Consider the following 15,962-nt stretch of genomic DNA (forward strand, 5'->3'; position numbering starts at 1 on the left):
GAGGCATAGAAAAGACATACTGTATGTCAGAATGGGATGTTAAGCCACTGCATGTGCATGCGTTGCATGTACAATCTCATAGTGGTATTAAGGCAGATCTTTCCATGATGTCTCAGATTATGCTATACAAAAGACATTATGGGCAAAAAGGATTGTATGCAAGTCAGTTTTTTTTACTTATGTAAAAAAAAATAAAAAAAGACAGTTGTGGAACCAGGTTTGTGTGCGTGTGTGTCTGAGTGTGATGGGAAGTGGTAGTGTGGTCTTGATAGGTGCGAGTCTGAGTGAGGTAAATGGTCAACACATAAATTATACAATAGGCAAATGTGCAATTTCATTTTTAAATGCCCCCTTTGGAAGATGTCAAGTCGGTATTTATGATATGTTCACTGCTCTGCATTTTTAATTTCCCTGCGGAAGGGAAAAATCCTCCATATCACAAGCAGCGATTAGAACACAACTCACATCTGCAAGCACATTTCAGATATCATTTGGAGCTTCCACATGGCAGCTGCTCTTGTGATTTGGTTCTAAATCAACCCATACATACTAAAACACTGAGCTTTATAAATCACTGCTAAGCATCCGGTAGTGCCCTAGCTAACTGTTACAGTCTTACAATGTGGTATTGTCAACTTACATTGTAATCAGGGCTGACAAAAGATGTTATTCATACACAAACTTTTTCCACTATTTTCTCAACATCTTTCTCTGTAATTTTCAAGTCTATCTCACCTTTAGGGAGGAGAAATGTAAATGTGAGCAACAGTTTCCACAGAGTTGATGAATTTCTCAAAATAGCTCTGGCCAATATTTTCAATATAAAAATAAATATTAAAAAATAAAGTAAAATAAATAGAAAAAATAAAATAAAAATAAAATACAACAGAAACTAATTTTGATGTGTAAAACAGACTATTAACTAAAATTAGGAAAAATAAAATGGCAGCAGCTATTTGCACTAAGTGTAAATAAAAATAAAGTATTCAAAAAGTAGTAATAATAATAAACCTTTAAAAGTAGCACCTCAAAGCGCTTCACAAGAACAAGATCAAATAAAATATACAATACAAACAATGCATTAATGAAAGTGGAATAGACAAAAATAAAATACCAAATAAAAACATACTATCAAAAGTTCAACAAGTAAATAGAAAAATATGACCATTACAAAATAATCAGGTTAAAGGAACCATAAATAAATAAATAAATAAATAAATAAATAAATAAATAAATAAAATAAGGGAAGATTTAAAAACACTAAGGGATTCTGCTTGCCTAATCTCTGCAGACAGAAAATTCAAAGGCCAGCTTCCAAGGGGCGGGAAAAAGTGGAAATGAACAGGTATTTAATAGCGTAAAAAGTGTAAACAGCGACAGATGCTACTTACAAACAGTGGGCCTCATTCATGAAACACAAGCAGAACAAATTTTTGTGTAAATCGTTTATAAATCCGTTTTGATGTAAATTTTCAGATTCATGAAAATGTTCATATTTTAAAAATGTTACCTGCTACCTACCACGTGTAAATGGTGTGTAGTATTTCACGAGTTCATTTTTATAGGCGGGGATTATGCTAACTATGAATAAGGGTCCATGCATGCCCTATTTACGAATTATTGAAATTCATTAACATACACAAGTTTAACTATCAAATCTGATGCTTACGAAGCATTTGTGAATCCGGAGGAGCGTTTTCAAGAAGGTCAGTTTTAATGCGCAAATTACTCAGAATTTACGAAAGTTTCATGAATGAGTCCCAGTAAAAATAGCAGTATTTTCTTTGCACTAAGTGTAAATAGTTATTTGATGCTATTTATACTTATGCAAATAGTGGCAGATACTATTTGCACCTCAGTGTATTGTAGTATTTCATAAAACAGCATGCAATAATAAGATATTCAATGTACATGATTATATTCATTACAATCTTAAATGGATGTTGCCTTACAAGGACATTACTTGTCCCAATCCTTAAAGCCCTCCCCTACACCTACCCCTACCCAATAAACAATTTATTTCCACTATTAAATACCTGTTAAGCACTTTATTTCCACTTTTTGAAAACTTTCCTCATTTTTAACATAAACGCCTCTCCTAGCTGATATGCGATAGGAAAAGGGAGAAGAATGAGTTTAGAAAAAGGCAGAATCTAACTTGAGTCAGTCGTATCAAAAGCTAATGCACCCACCTTACCCTCTACACCACTGCTCCTGTTAACAACAGGATTTCTTTTGTAATTTTCCTGGCTCAATCAGACAATGGTGGGTCTGGTTAGTGTAAATAGCTTCTGCAAACAAGGCAGGCTCACTTGGTGTAAATTGTCACTCCGTAAAAATATACCAATTTAATGCACATTTATACTTGGTAAAAACTAATGGAATTAATGTACTACAAATGCAATTTTGCTCTGACAAGGTCTTGAAATTCTTCATAGCATACCAAAATTAGTTGTTTGAAAGATGAAGACTTTCTTTGCTAATCACTGTTTCCAGGGTTGATATTCCTGTTCCAATAGCCATGCGAGGTTGCAATTATCTCAGACAACTAGACAACAAACAACAGACAATCCAGCTATTCTAATTAAACTTGCACATGCATTTAAAAAGATCAAATTAGCTAGTTTTAATTAGAAGTAATGTATGGAAAAGCTGCCCAGCTTTCCAAAAGAAACATCACTTTTAATTAGAAATACATGTTCCAGTTTAGGCATATACACAACTTCCTGCTTGGAAACAGAACGTAAAACACAAAAAGTTTTGTTCAAAATATTCAACATGAGGCATGGATCGCCTGCTTTGTTCAATTACAGCCACGGCTGAAAAAAAAAGAGGAAAAAAAAAACTGGCATTAGAGCTTTTGTTATTAACTCGCGGCTGCCAGGTTTCCGTATAGTCTGAGGGAAAAAAATCCCCACCTAACAGTTATCACAAGCTCCCTGCTCCCGCAAACCCGTCCAATCCCAGTCACTCGGTATTGTTATTCAGGAAAGGAAATCAATATACCATGCCAGGACTGGATAATTGAATAACACAGAAAAAGAAAGGTTCTTTCAGTCTCATATTTGTGAAAAAGCTCAAAAGTGAGAAGATTAGACTTACAAAGAGTGGCTCGGGTCCATGTGGAAGTTCACTTGATCACGTCTCCTTTTTGCACATGAATGTGAGATAAGGACGAGGCATCTATGCATCTAAATGCATTGTTAATTTCAGACAGTTTTATTAGGCAATTCTCAACCTAATGTAATGTTTAGACATTGTGTTTGCTTAAAGAGCTTGCATATGCTCAGGAACCTGCTGCAGATTACAGACAGCTAATGGAAGCCTGTTGTAAACATCTCACTGCTGTTATCTTCAGCTCACTCTCTCCATATGTGAAGTGAAATAAAGTCATTCAAGTAAGCTCTGAGGCTCTCAAAGGAAAACCTGTACTTTCTCACCTATATCCGCTCTGCGTGTCCACACAGACTCCTCCGTTGTGGCAGGGGTTTCTAGGATAGACAGAGCAGCTCTGGTGGAGGTGTTCACGTGCTGAGCAGCTGCAGACAGCTGTGGCTTCCACAGTCACTGACACTAGAGCCATGCTGCCTGAGTCGACAACCGCTGGCTTGTCAGTTATGCTAAGGTGGCTGGTGCAGCCCCCTCCTCCCCGACAGTCAGCATCCACACACTCATCTATATGAACCTGAGTCACGTTGACTTGAAGAAATGATTGGAGCTGGATGGGAAGTGGAAATGGAAAGAGAGAGAGAAAGTAAGTCAATCACTTGAGAAAATACTCCCATAATGGTGAAAAAAAAAAAAAAAAAACAGAACTAAAAGAAAGAAAAGAATACATGTGACCAGCTCTATAATTTTGAGTCATTTTGACCCAGAAACAGATTTTGAGTTCCATGCACCTAATGAAATAATCAGGTTTCTACTCAAAACTGCTGCTGATATATTATAAAGTAAGGTCAGTTTGTTCGCAAGCTGTTTTTTCACTGACGTCTTTCCATGTGTGAAACTCTGGTTGATTGTGCGAGAGATGATACATTTCAATAAGTTCAATAAGTACTGCATTTTTGAACATACCTTCTGATAGTCATTCATGTTTATTTAATGCAATAACTAGCAGTAAGTGATGATCAGTTCACACTGAACTGAGGCAGATACACTGATGAAACCACATTAAAGAGCGTCAAAATGACATTTATTGTTTAAATTTCGGAATAATAATTGGTCGATTTAGTGAAAGTGACATGTGAAGGCCAAGCATGGTAACCCATACTCAGACTTTGTCCTCTGCATTTAACCCATCCAGTTAGTGCACACACATTAGGAGAAGTGAGTAGTGAACACACACACATACTGCAAACCGTGGACACATACACATGGAGCAGTGGGCAGCCATTTTTGCTATGGCACCTGGGGAGTGATTGGGGGTTAGGTGCTTTGCTCAAGGGCACCTCAGTCATTTCCTGCCAGTATTGAGACTCGAACCTGCAAACTTCGAGTTGCCAGCCTGACTCTCTAACCATTGGGCCATGATTTTATATTAGGTGTCCTCTGTTGCCATGTGCTTACATCAAAAAATGTTAGGTACGATGTGCTTTTTGTGTTCATGTTGTATTGCAAAACACTTTTTCTGCTAATGAGGAGGGATACAGGTAAGGTTAGGGGCTGGTTTGGTGGTAATGGGTAGGTTTAAAAGAGTTAAGATGTAAGGTGAGGGTCAACAGTGTAATTATAGATTGTATTAAAAAAAATAATTACAGCTGTAATTAGATGCAGGTATTTTTAAATATAACTGCAATATAAAAACATGTATGTACACGATAAGTGAACTGTACTTCTCATTGCAACTTTTGAATTTCCTTAGAGGCGTAAAAAGCGTTCAGAGAGCCTGTGCTTTTCCACAAGCACATAAACGTCATGCAGATACTCCAATGTCCACAGGAATGCCTCTCAACTTCCACACCATTTATTCAAATCCAACATCTGAAGTGGAGCAGTTTGCTCTGTGGTGGACTGAGCAGTCACACAGTGATTGACTTGTCCTCCACAAACCCATGTGGCCAGACACATTTAAGGGGAAATAGAGGGGTGAAGAAACAAGAGGTATCGAGAGACACAGACAGAGAGAAGATAGAGACAGATGTTCAAGGTGATAACTACTCCGAGATTAGCTGGGACCTATTTGCCGGGACACTATTCTGACTCGGATAGTAGCTCATGGAGAGGTATTTTCTACACAGCCGCTGTGGCAGAGGGCTGTGGGTGATTGATGATGCTGTTTATGTTGATTTTGTTGTTTATGTGTGATCTGAGGGGAAACTCTGAGGGTGCACAGAGATATGGAGCAATGCGCACAACAGGGGCGGTGAGGCAGAAACTGTGGAAGCAGTGTTAGGCTGCAGAAAGGGGTTTATTATAAATGAAGATTAACATAAAATCTTAAAAGGAGAAATTACATGTACAAGGGGGGTATGTGTTAGAACTGAAGGTTGCAGTGCTGACCTGAGTGTCCTGCAGACATTCTGAGGAAAAGGCAGGTATTCTTTCTTTCTCTGCTGCAGGTTGGTGCAATATGCTGATATTGATGATAACTGATATTTAAAAAATGGGTAACACTTTACAATAAGGTTCATTAGTTAACATTAGTTAACTACATTAGTTAACTTGAACTAATAATGAACTGCAAATCTACAGCATTTATTAATCTTTGTTAATGTTAATTTCAACATTTACTAATACATTATTAAAATCTTGTTAACATTAGTTAATGCACAGTGAACTAACATGAACAAACAATGAACAACTGTATTTTCATTAACTAACGTTAACGAAGATTAACAAATACAGTAACAAATGTATTGCTCATGGTTAGTTCATATTAGTTAATACATTAACTAATGTTTAACAAATGAACCTTATTGTAAAGTGTTACCAAAAAATGAAATATTGATATTTTAATACTACACATAAAATAATATCATAAATGATCCCTAACGCTTGTTGCCACCCATCATAAAATTGAATAAAAAGTTAGCTCACTAGTGTGGGAGTTTTTTGAAACGTCAGGATGCAAGACACCCTAGACTGCAGAGCTGATCAACAGTAAGTTATTTTTGTATACTTTTGTACAGCTGGTTACAAACTTTTATACAGCTGGTTTCTCTGGTTTTTTTCTGCCTCCGCTGGTTTTTTTCTGCCTCCCTATTTTGAGTGTGATTCATTGGCCAAAAAGGAGAAAACACAAAATAAACACCTAAAGATAAATTATACTAATAGCATTGTTAATACTTTTCCCCAAAATTTCTATACAGTAGATATTATGATAATATCATTATCGTCAATTCTTTTGTCCATGATAATCATATAGTGAAAATCTGATAGTGTTAAGGTGATGATACATGGGGCAGCTTTTTGAGCAATGTTGCTTGGGCACTTTCCCATTGAGAATGAGTAACAAATTTCTATCTGGATACTTTAGATAGGTCATGGGCAATTTTTTGAGATCCTCCAATCAGAATGCTAGCAGCCGATCACGTGACCAGCTTGGAGATTTCAGAAAAAAAAAAATCAAACAAGATGGCGGCCTCTCAGTGGCAGAGGAATGAAGAAAAGTAGAGTGAACTTATATCTTTTTACACTTTTAAGTTGTCATGTATCAACCAAAAACAGGGAATTTACCTCATTTAATGATTAATTAAACTATTAGTGTTTTTAGGAATAGTAAAAAGACATGTTCTGTTTAACATCTGCAGTGGCGTAAGCTGTAGGGAGTATGGCATGTGAAAGTAGCTTTTGACATGATCGATCTGAGTTCGAATCCGCCTTTTGCCAAACTCGCTCTTCTCGCTTTTCCTATCACAAATCAGATTGGAAAGGCATTTATATTTAATAAAAATGAAGAAAATATTTCAAAAGTTGAAATAAAGTGCCTAACAAGTGTTTATAATCAAGTATTTATTGGGTTGGCAATAGATTTGCTCCTTTCTAATTGGTTGCGGCCAACTGTCCGTTGCCCTAATTAGTTGCCCTGTGTCTCACCAGGTTGCCCGTTGACGGCAACATTGCTCAAAAAGTTGCCCTGTGTATCATCACCTTGACTGCTCTAGTTGGCACTCATAGCCCCTCCTTTTCTTTTTGCACAAACTTTGTGTATGCACATGGGGCGAGATGGGTATACTGAGGAGAGGTTCATTCAGCATTTAATGGCACCATTAACTTCAGATGCATCTCATCACACTCTGCCTGCCAGGTCTGGTACTGTGCCACTCCTCTCGTATGCCTGTTCCAATTGGGTGCCCAGATTAGGGTGGCATTCAAAGGGATGGGGGCAGCGCAAACATAAAAAGAGCTGGTCACTCTGTGACAGCGTTCATATGTAATGTGGACATGCACATTTTATTTTTGTTAGTTATTAACAAAATAACTTTAAAATTACAAAATATTAACAAAATAATGATTTTAAAATTAAGGCCATCGTGATAAGGCACTAGTTATTTTATGGTTGACAGCCAATCAATGGCCAATATTAATACAAACAAACAAACAAATAAAAATCCCAATTTTCAAATGCTAGGTATCAACTGATATATACAAAATTAAATAATTACTGTAACTAAGTGAACATCCAATATCCAACATCCAATCTGGGCTGCTTTATTGCTGAAAACCAATATGGTGACAAGATAACGTACATCCCTATAAATCAGAGGAGAAAGCAGAGGAAAAAGCAGGATACATAAGCTCCTGCACCTCAAATATTAAAGAGACACTTTTTCCTGTTATTGTTCTTAATTGTTCCATGTTTCTGGGCCACTTAAAGTACAACCAATAATGTGTAGTTTTAAACATATAATCAAAATCAGTGTGATTTCTCATTGAATTTCCTTAACCGACCTTTAATGGTTCGAGTGTCCATGTGCATCTCAAGTTTGTGCCTGACTGACTGCAGATACTAATCAAGCACTTAACTGCACTGCAGAGTCCCTGTGGATCAGATCCAGGAGTTGTTTTCAAGACACACACAAACACACACATACGCATTTGAAGCTGCAGAGCGTAGAGATGCCTGGTGTTAAACATTCACCCACACACACACTTGACTCTCTCTCCTTCTCTTCTCATGGTTCTGGGTCTTTACAGACACACACATGCACACACAATGTGGATCCTCAACAGAGCATTCAGGTCTGACTCCCACGTTCACGCCTGCTTGAGGAGGTGATTTGCATGTATTACCTCGGACGTTAAACACTGCAACATTGAGGTTTCGCATTTCATTTTGCACTCACAGACAACTAATAAACCATTAGTTTATATGAGCGAGTTAGGCTCATGTAACAGGAGCCTACACAGTAGAGAAGATACACCCACTCCCTCATCTAATCCTTCTTCTGGATGCTCTCATTTCTCTTTCTCGCTCTCTGTTTATTTTTTTCTCCCTCTCCATATTCCTGGAGGAGAGCGTGGAATTTCTTCCCCATCTCCTGCTCACTGGTACTGTCAGCTCATTTCTCAGAGGCCCTCTGAGGTGCCCATCGGGACTGAAACTACAATACCCAGAATTCCCTGAGGGAAACTGTTCCACAGAGGCTCAATGATAGCACAGGAGGACACCCAAGAGATATACAAAGCAGGATCTGCATACACACATAAACGGACAAACCGGTAGGAGGGCTGGAGCTTATTTTGTGCTCCTTGCTCACAGGCACTAACCTTCTATTGGACCAGTGGCCTTTTCATGTTTCTGTTGTATTATTCAAAACACTGTACGCTTTTTAAACATTTGATTTGCGAAGAAGGAGTTCAACAACCGCCAAAGGGTGTTTTGGTGAGTGAGCAAAAGGCATGGTGAGGTGTAGAACCGATCCACATGATACCGTCGCACATGACTGAGCTTTTCTTTCAAAAGGAAAAACTAGAGGTTTTCTTGTGCCAAAGCAAACCTGAAAGAGCCAGCATTCACATAAAAGAACGGAGACGGGATCGATGGGAGGTGCTGTGCCACATAGCACTTAAAGTTGCAGCAAACCAAGTAGTAATTTCAAAATTATTCTGAGAGAAAAAAAAAATTAGCAAAACAAAAGAAATAGTGTGGGTGTGCGCGAGTCAACAATTGCCTGAATAAAGTCGAAACAAAAGGGCAGAGGCAAAACGCACTGCCTTCGTGTTTGATATGTAATTACGAAGATTTCTGCAAAAGCTGAAGTGATGAGATGTGTTTTTGAGAAAGGCCAGTGTGAAATGGCTCTGACAGCGAAGATCCAGCTGAAAGCTTTAAAATAATTGTATTTCCACTCCTTTATATTGTGAACTCAAATAGAGCGAGAGATTCAATGGCATCCGATTAAATGTAGAGAATGGCTCTAATTGTTCTTTGTTCATCTTCACTGGTTCCTTCTGCATTTTGACCTGCTCACTATAGGTGCTCTATTTCTAGAACGTGCCGTGTATGTTTATTCTGAGAGGTAAATCTTATGAGAACGATTTTTTTTTTTTCTGCAAATGTGCTTTAGTTTAGTCCGCTAAAGCTCTAAATGCAAGCTTTGCATTTGAACTGATTCGCCCTCCAATTTCACAACAAATAACAAGCTTCCGTGAAAAGTTTTTCTTCCTCCCGTGCTTTTTTTCCCTGTTTATCATTGACTCCTAGTCTTTCATCAGGACTCACTATCACCACAGGGAGATTTGATTCTGGTTTTCAAGCTTGACGCAACAGTGTGTGTTTTTGTGAAGCGTCTGACACTTCACAGGGTGTCACTTCAGTTGTGTGTATTGCAGAAGGGGTGTTAGGGGGCGAGATAGAAGGGCACACCCCTGGGAGATGAGCAGTGTGCTCCGAAAATCCGCTTCCCCCATCCTAGCATTGCCGCGGGGGAATCCTGAGCTCTTCAAAGTGTGTGTTGTGGCAGCAGGGGAGTGAGGTGAAAAGCAAGGGGAAGAGAGAAGAGTACTGGAGATCACGGCAGTGTATTAAGAATCATTTAAAAGTTACAGACGTGAGAAGGGCTCCTCTCTGTCTCTCTCCTGCTGTTTTCACTCGTTTCTTCCAGCCCTCTTGTAAGTCAACATCACACGCCCTACTCGACACATCCGACATGCAGCAAATGCAGCTGCCATACCAGCCAAAAATAGAAAAACGCAATTACATCAGATTCAGAGGCAATAGTTCTGTGTGTGAACATGAACTGGCTGTTCTCTCTAATCTCTCTGGAAACCCTGACAATGCACGTACCTTTACCGCGGCAATTTTCATTTCTCTATTCCTTGTCTTGGAATCTCTCCAATTACTATGGGTGGAGACCCGTAACTTACTTTCCATATCAGTGAGTTCATCTATAATTAACTCCCTAAATTTTCACTTTCCTTTCCCACTACTTCTAGCTCTGAATAATGGAATGAGTCAAATGGGAGGGAAGCAAATGAGAAAGAGAATAAGGGAAAGTTTTGAGTAGTTTTTCCAGAGGATTAGAATTCCAATCATTAATAACCTCTAGCCTCCATCAGTACTACTTTCACCATCTCAGCTCACTATTTCCAAGCCATTCCCAAGCCTCTTTACACCATGTAATTAGTTCTGATCATTGATTTTGCGTAGGAGACTGATGCATTTAGATCTGTTGAATGTTTTCAATCCACATCATAGCTCCTTTACTTTTAGCTGTGTCTTTTCTAAGAAGGAAATGTATAAGTGAAAAGAGAGCCAGAGAGAGTCAGAGGTGACTCTTTAGGCTCGATTGAAAAGGTACAAAGATGGACGGGTTAATACATCAAGTTTAATTTTGTTATGAATAAGTAAAAGCAAAAGTAATTTGTGTTAAAGCTTTCAGTTATTCTACATTGAAGTGTGCATGCATTTAGAGTGATTCCTAAGTTAATTACAAAGTCAAATGTGGCTATATCCATATCAAAGTGCTTCCGACAAGCCTTACTTTTTGTTTATGAGCTGCAAGATATCCATGTACTCGCTCAGCCCTGAGGAACGGCACGCTGTGAACAGAGAACCTCACATCCAGAGTCCTGTCCCGCACCTCCACCAGACTGAAAATGTTGACGTTGTCTGCCCCCACCGACAGCATGTCTGACAGGAAGTCGCCTAGCAGCTCGTACCTGCTCTTCAGATTGCCACGACGTTCCATGAACTCTGAGGCGGAGATGTCTGTCAGAGACACAAACATACAAATGCACAAAACATAAGGACAACAGAACCGTATAAATTTGAACTAAACTACAAGAACTCCAGAGCATGGGGGAAAAAAAACAGCACCATTTTAATACAGCGCAGAACTGAGATGCAGAGCTCATGAAAAATGCATGGTCACGTTTTTCCCTCGTCAACACATCTCCTCGTCATTAAGTGAGGTTAGTGCCTGTCAGTAGCTGTTCGCACAAACTCCAGCTGACATGCCATGTCAAAAAGTCTGGGGCAAGTCTTTGTCACCATGGTAACGGGTGCCTGTGCTTTACGGTCACGGTTCTAGGCACGTTATGATGAAGCGGGCCATGTCCTCTGAGTGTTGTAGGCAAATTGTGACACTTCAGCAACCATATGACCATCGATTTTCCTGTGCTGGAGGTGTGCTTTCTTTCTAACACCCAAAGGACTATTCTAATTGGGATGCTTAGCCTAAAGTTTGGGACTGTGAGGGTGGTTGAACGGTGGCCTCAGGGGAGGTGTTACACTAACTGAGAGAGATCCTGAGCTCAGTCAGTCCCGAGGCTGAGTCAGCGTCCCTTGGGGCCAGTGCTGGAGAGTGGCAGGCATGTCATAACTCTCACTGACACTTCACAACTCACAAAGGCAGAGGGGCATGTTTGAGAAAATTGGGGGCGATTTCCCCGGTTTAATCATAACAGTGACATGGAAAGATGGATTTGGACTCGCTGTCAGTGACTTTACTCTGTGACCCCTCACCCTTAGGAAACCATTAAAAACATAGGAGGTTATGTTGTGGGTATAAACGGGCAACAAAAAAGTAGTTCAGAATACATGTGTGTGTTAGGTTCAGTTGTGTGATCTTATATGAACCTCAGAGGAGACAGCAAATAAAAATGAAGGATGAAATTACAGTCAGTTCAATATATATTGTGGTGTTTTTAAGTAATGTTTGTGTCTTTTCTTCTTACAGCCCTATATCCTCCCTCTGACGGCAGTCGTTCAGTTCACTGTGCGCATAGACCTGAACATCCTCGAAAATAATCATTAGTGCTTGAAGAGTGTCAATCATGGAGCTTTAGGTGGGGGCAAGGAAGGAAACTGTGATTAGCTTTGGGGGATGCAGGAAGGGTGGCTGTCTGCTCCCATCAGGAGCTGTGTGTGAAGAGGAGACTCATCATGACAGCTGGGAACAACCTCACACCTGGCTTTGATCCAAGCCTAGATCAAAACTGCTCCCCTTCCCACGGGCATTAGGCAATGGATGTGCTTACCACCTTTTCTAGATGTTACACACACACGCACACACACACACTCCTAAACTCAAAAATATACAGGGGACAGCAGGGATATATGAAAATATATATAATGTTCTTCACAAACAGGGTACAAGATAAAAAACTCGCTCACTGTTTTTGGTCAATTAATGGAGATGCTAATCCTATAGAAAATGCCGATCATCAACCACAGGAAGTAAAACAATTTTTTTATAAGCGGTTTATTTTTATGAGAAAATTCTGTAATTTTCTAGCAATAACCATTAAACAAACATCAAAATTTGGACAACTCATATTCATTTATCTATCTATCTATCTACAGTATCTCACAGACATGAGTACACCCCTCACATTTTTGTAAATATTTTACTATATCTTTTCATGTGACAACACTGAAGAAATGACACTTTGCTACAAGTGAAGTAGTGAGTGTACAGCTTGTATAACAGTGTAAATTTGCTGTCCCCTCAAAATAACTCAACACACAGCCATTAATGTCTAAACCACTGGCCACAAAAGTGAGTACACCCCTAAGTGAAAATGTCAATATTTTGTGTGGCCACCATTATTTTCCAGCACTGCCTTAACCCTCTTGGGCATGGAGTTCACCAGAGCTTCACAGGTTGCCACTGGAGTCCTCTTCCACTCCTCCATGACGACATCACGGAGCTGGTGGATGTTAGAGGCCTTGCGCTCCTCCACCTTCCGTTTGAGGATGCCCCACAGATGCTCAATAGGATTTAGGTACCCTCAGCTTCTTTAACAAGGCAGTGGTCGTCTTGGAGGTGTTTTTGGGGTCGTTATCATGTTGGAATACTGCCCTGCAGCCCAGTTTCTGAAGGGAGGGGATCATGCTCTGCTTCAGTATGTCATAGTACATGTTGGCATTCATGGTTTCCTCAATGAACTGTAGCTCCCCCGTGCCGGCAGCACTCATGCAGCCCCAGACCATGACACTCCCACCACCATGCTTGACTGTAGGCAAGACACACTTTGTACTCCTCACCTGGTTGCCGCCACACACGCTTGACACCATCTGAACCAAATAAGTTTATCTTGGTCTCATCAGACCATAGGACATGGTTCCAGTAATCCATGTCCTTAGTCTGCTTGTCTTCAGCAAACTGTTTGCGGGCTTTCTTGTGCATCATCTTTAAAAGAGGCTTCCTTCTGGGACGACAGCCATGCGGACCAATTTAATGCAGTGTGCGGCGTATGGTCTGAGCACTGACAGGCTGACCCCCCACCCCTTCAACCTCTGCAGCAATGCTGGCAGCACTTATACGTCTATTTCCCAAACACAACCTCTGGATATGACGCTGAGCATGTGCACTCAACTTCTTTGGTCGACCATGGCAAGGCCTGTTCTGAGTGGAACCTGTCCTGTTAAACCGCTTTATGGTCTTGGCCACCGTGCTGCAGCTCAGTTTCAGGGTCTTGGCAATCTTCTTATAGCCTACGCCATCTTTATGTCGAGCAACAATTCTTTTTTTCAGATCCTCAGAGAGTTCTTTGCCATGAGGTGCCATGTTGAACTTCCAGTGACCAGTATAAGAGTGAGAGCGATAACACTAAATTTAACACACCTGCTCCCCATTCACACCTGACACCTTGTAACACTAACGAGTCACATGACACCGGGGAGAGAAAATGGCTAACTGGGCCCAATTTGGACATTTTTACTTAGGGGTGTACTCACTTTTGTGGCCAGCAGTTTAGATATTAATGGCTGTGTGTTGAGTTATTTATAATTCAAATTTACACTGTTATACAAGCTGTACACTCACTACTTTACATTGTAGCAAAGTGTCATTTCTTCAGTGTTGACACATGAAAAGATATAATAAAATATTTACAAAAATGTGAGGGGTGTACTCACTTCTGTGAGATACTGTATCTATCTATCTATCTATCTATTTGACAGTATTATTTGAGAAATATTATTACAATTAAAAATAACTTTTCTATTTGAATACATTTTAAAATTTAATTTATTTGTGCAATACAACGCTGAATTTTCAGCATCGTTACTCCAGTCTTCACTGTCACATGATCCGATTTTTGCAGCGCCGCATGGTCGAACAATCATTTCCACTAATGCTCAAAATCTGTATTTTTATAACAATTAAAACTCTATCCATGTAGTCGCAATGTTATATTGTGTCATGTTTATCAAAATAAAACTGATAAAAAAAAAGTAGACCCCACTACATTGGTATTTAAATAATATAGCCTTATGTTGAACTTTATTCTTGTACAAACAGATGCTGTATTAAGCAGTGCACGAAGTACAGAATTAAAATGTCTCTGAAACATCTGTGTATTTGACAAATATTGCATTTATTTCACTTCAGCCATGATAAAGTGCAAACACAGCGTGAGCGTCACTATGGGAAGCAGAAAGTGTCCGACTTCACGTCTCCAAGCGACTGGAAGCGGAACTCCGAAGCTTCCGATCGGTTACATCCAGCTGCAGCAATGTCGAACACACCTCATGTGTCTTGTTCTCATTGGTTTGTCTTGTCATGTAATAATCTGCTCTCTTTGTCATTGTCTCATTGTTTTATTGTTCACAGTTGTTCCTTGTTTAGTCATTTGTCCTTGTGCATGTTACCATTGTCTCTTGTCTAGCTTTGTTCCCTGTAACTGCTGTTTTGTGAGTTTTATGTCAAGTTATGTTCAAGTTTAGTCGTCACGTTCATGTGCTCATGTTCATGTTATAGCTCTGTCTATTTTGTATCACGTTAATCAACTGCACATGGGTTCACTTCAACATACATATATATAAATTTTTTTTTTTACACACACACACATCTCCGCTTAAATCAGAGGTTTAGCTGTGGCTTGGGGGAAATTGTGGTTTTCAATATGTCTTTATGAATAGGTGAGCTAATCCCACTGAAAGAATGCCAATATTTTCCCAATTTCTCTTTTTTATTGATACCACAAAGTCCCGTAGGGGTGGAAATCTCAGGGTTAGAGGATCAAAACATGAGACATTTTACATTTCTTAAAGATAAGTCCAAACTGGCTAAGCAGTCAGAAGCCTCAAAAGTTCAAACTCAAAAAGCTTTTAATGTTGCGTGTCCTGCAGAATGTGGGAGTTTGTGTGTGTGTGTGTGTGTGTGTGTGTGTGTGTGTGCACCCTGTTTGTGTACAGGCAAAGCAGATGTTATGGGAATAAGCTTGTGTGAGTTTGTGTGGACGTACTTGGTTATCTCCATGAGTTAGCACGAGTGTCTAAATAATTTCTCCACATACTTTCCCTCATATTCCACTTTACAATCGGTACACTTCCCAAGATTCACAGACCAAGCTATAATCTCAAAGAAGCAGCATTAAACAGGCCTTACGACTCTCTATTGCCTTCAACATTTGCTCCTGAAATGGGATTTCAAATGTCAAGGAGGCAGTAAATAGTACGAAAGTCGAACTTTCAGTTAGCCCAGAATTCAATGCATGTTGAGACAGTGCTCCAGGGAAATAAACATCTTCATAATAATTTTTACTTTAATACTGCCCTTACAAGTCTAGCT

The 15,962-nt window shown here is 39.6% G+C and overlaps 1 protein-coding gene across 2 annotated transcripts in view; it reads right to left on the reverse strand.

Moving 5' to 3' along the window:
* The window catches only part of si:ch211-186j3.6 (neural-cadherin), a 264,672-nt gene that overhangs the window by 50,005 nt on the left and 198,705 nt on the right, over positions 1-15,962 (reverse strand). For both annotated transcript variants that reach the window (XM_051899157.1, XM_051899156.1), the window contains 2 exons: positions 10,926-11,152; positions 3,441-3,718 (listed from right to left, as the gene is read on the reverse strand). In XM_051899157.1, coding sequence (XP_051755117.1) covers positions 3,441-3,718; positions 10,926-11,152 — 505 coding nt within the window. The remainder of the gene's footprint in view (positions 1-3,440; positions 3,719-10,925; positions 11,153-15,962) is intronic.

The sequence above is a fragment of the Ctenopharyngodon idella genome, chromosome 7, assembly GCF_019924925.1.
Source record: "Ctenopharyngodon idella isolate HZGC_01 chromosome 7, HZGC01, whole genome shotgun sequence".
Lineage (NCBI taxonomy): Eukaryota > Metazoa > Chordata > Actinopteri > Cypriniformes > Xenocyprididae > Ctenopharyngodon > Ctenopharyngodon idella.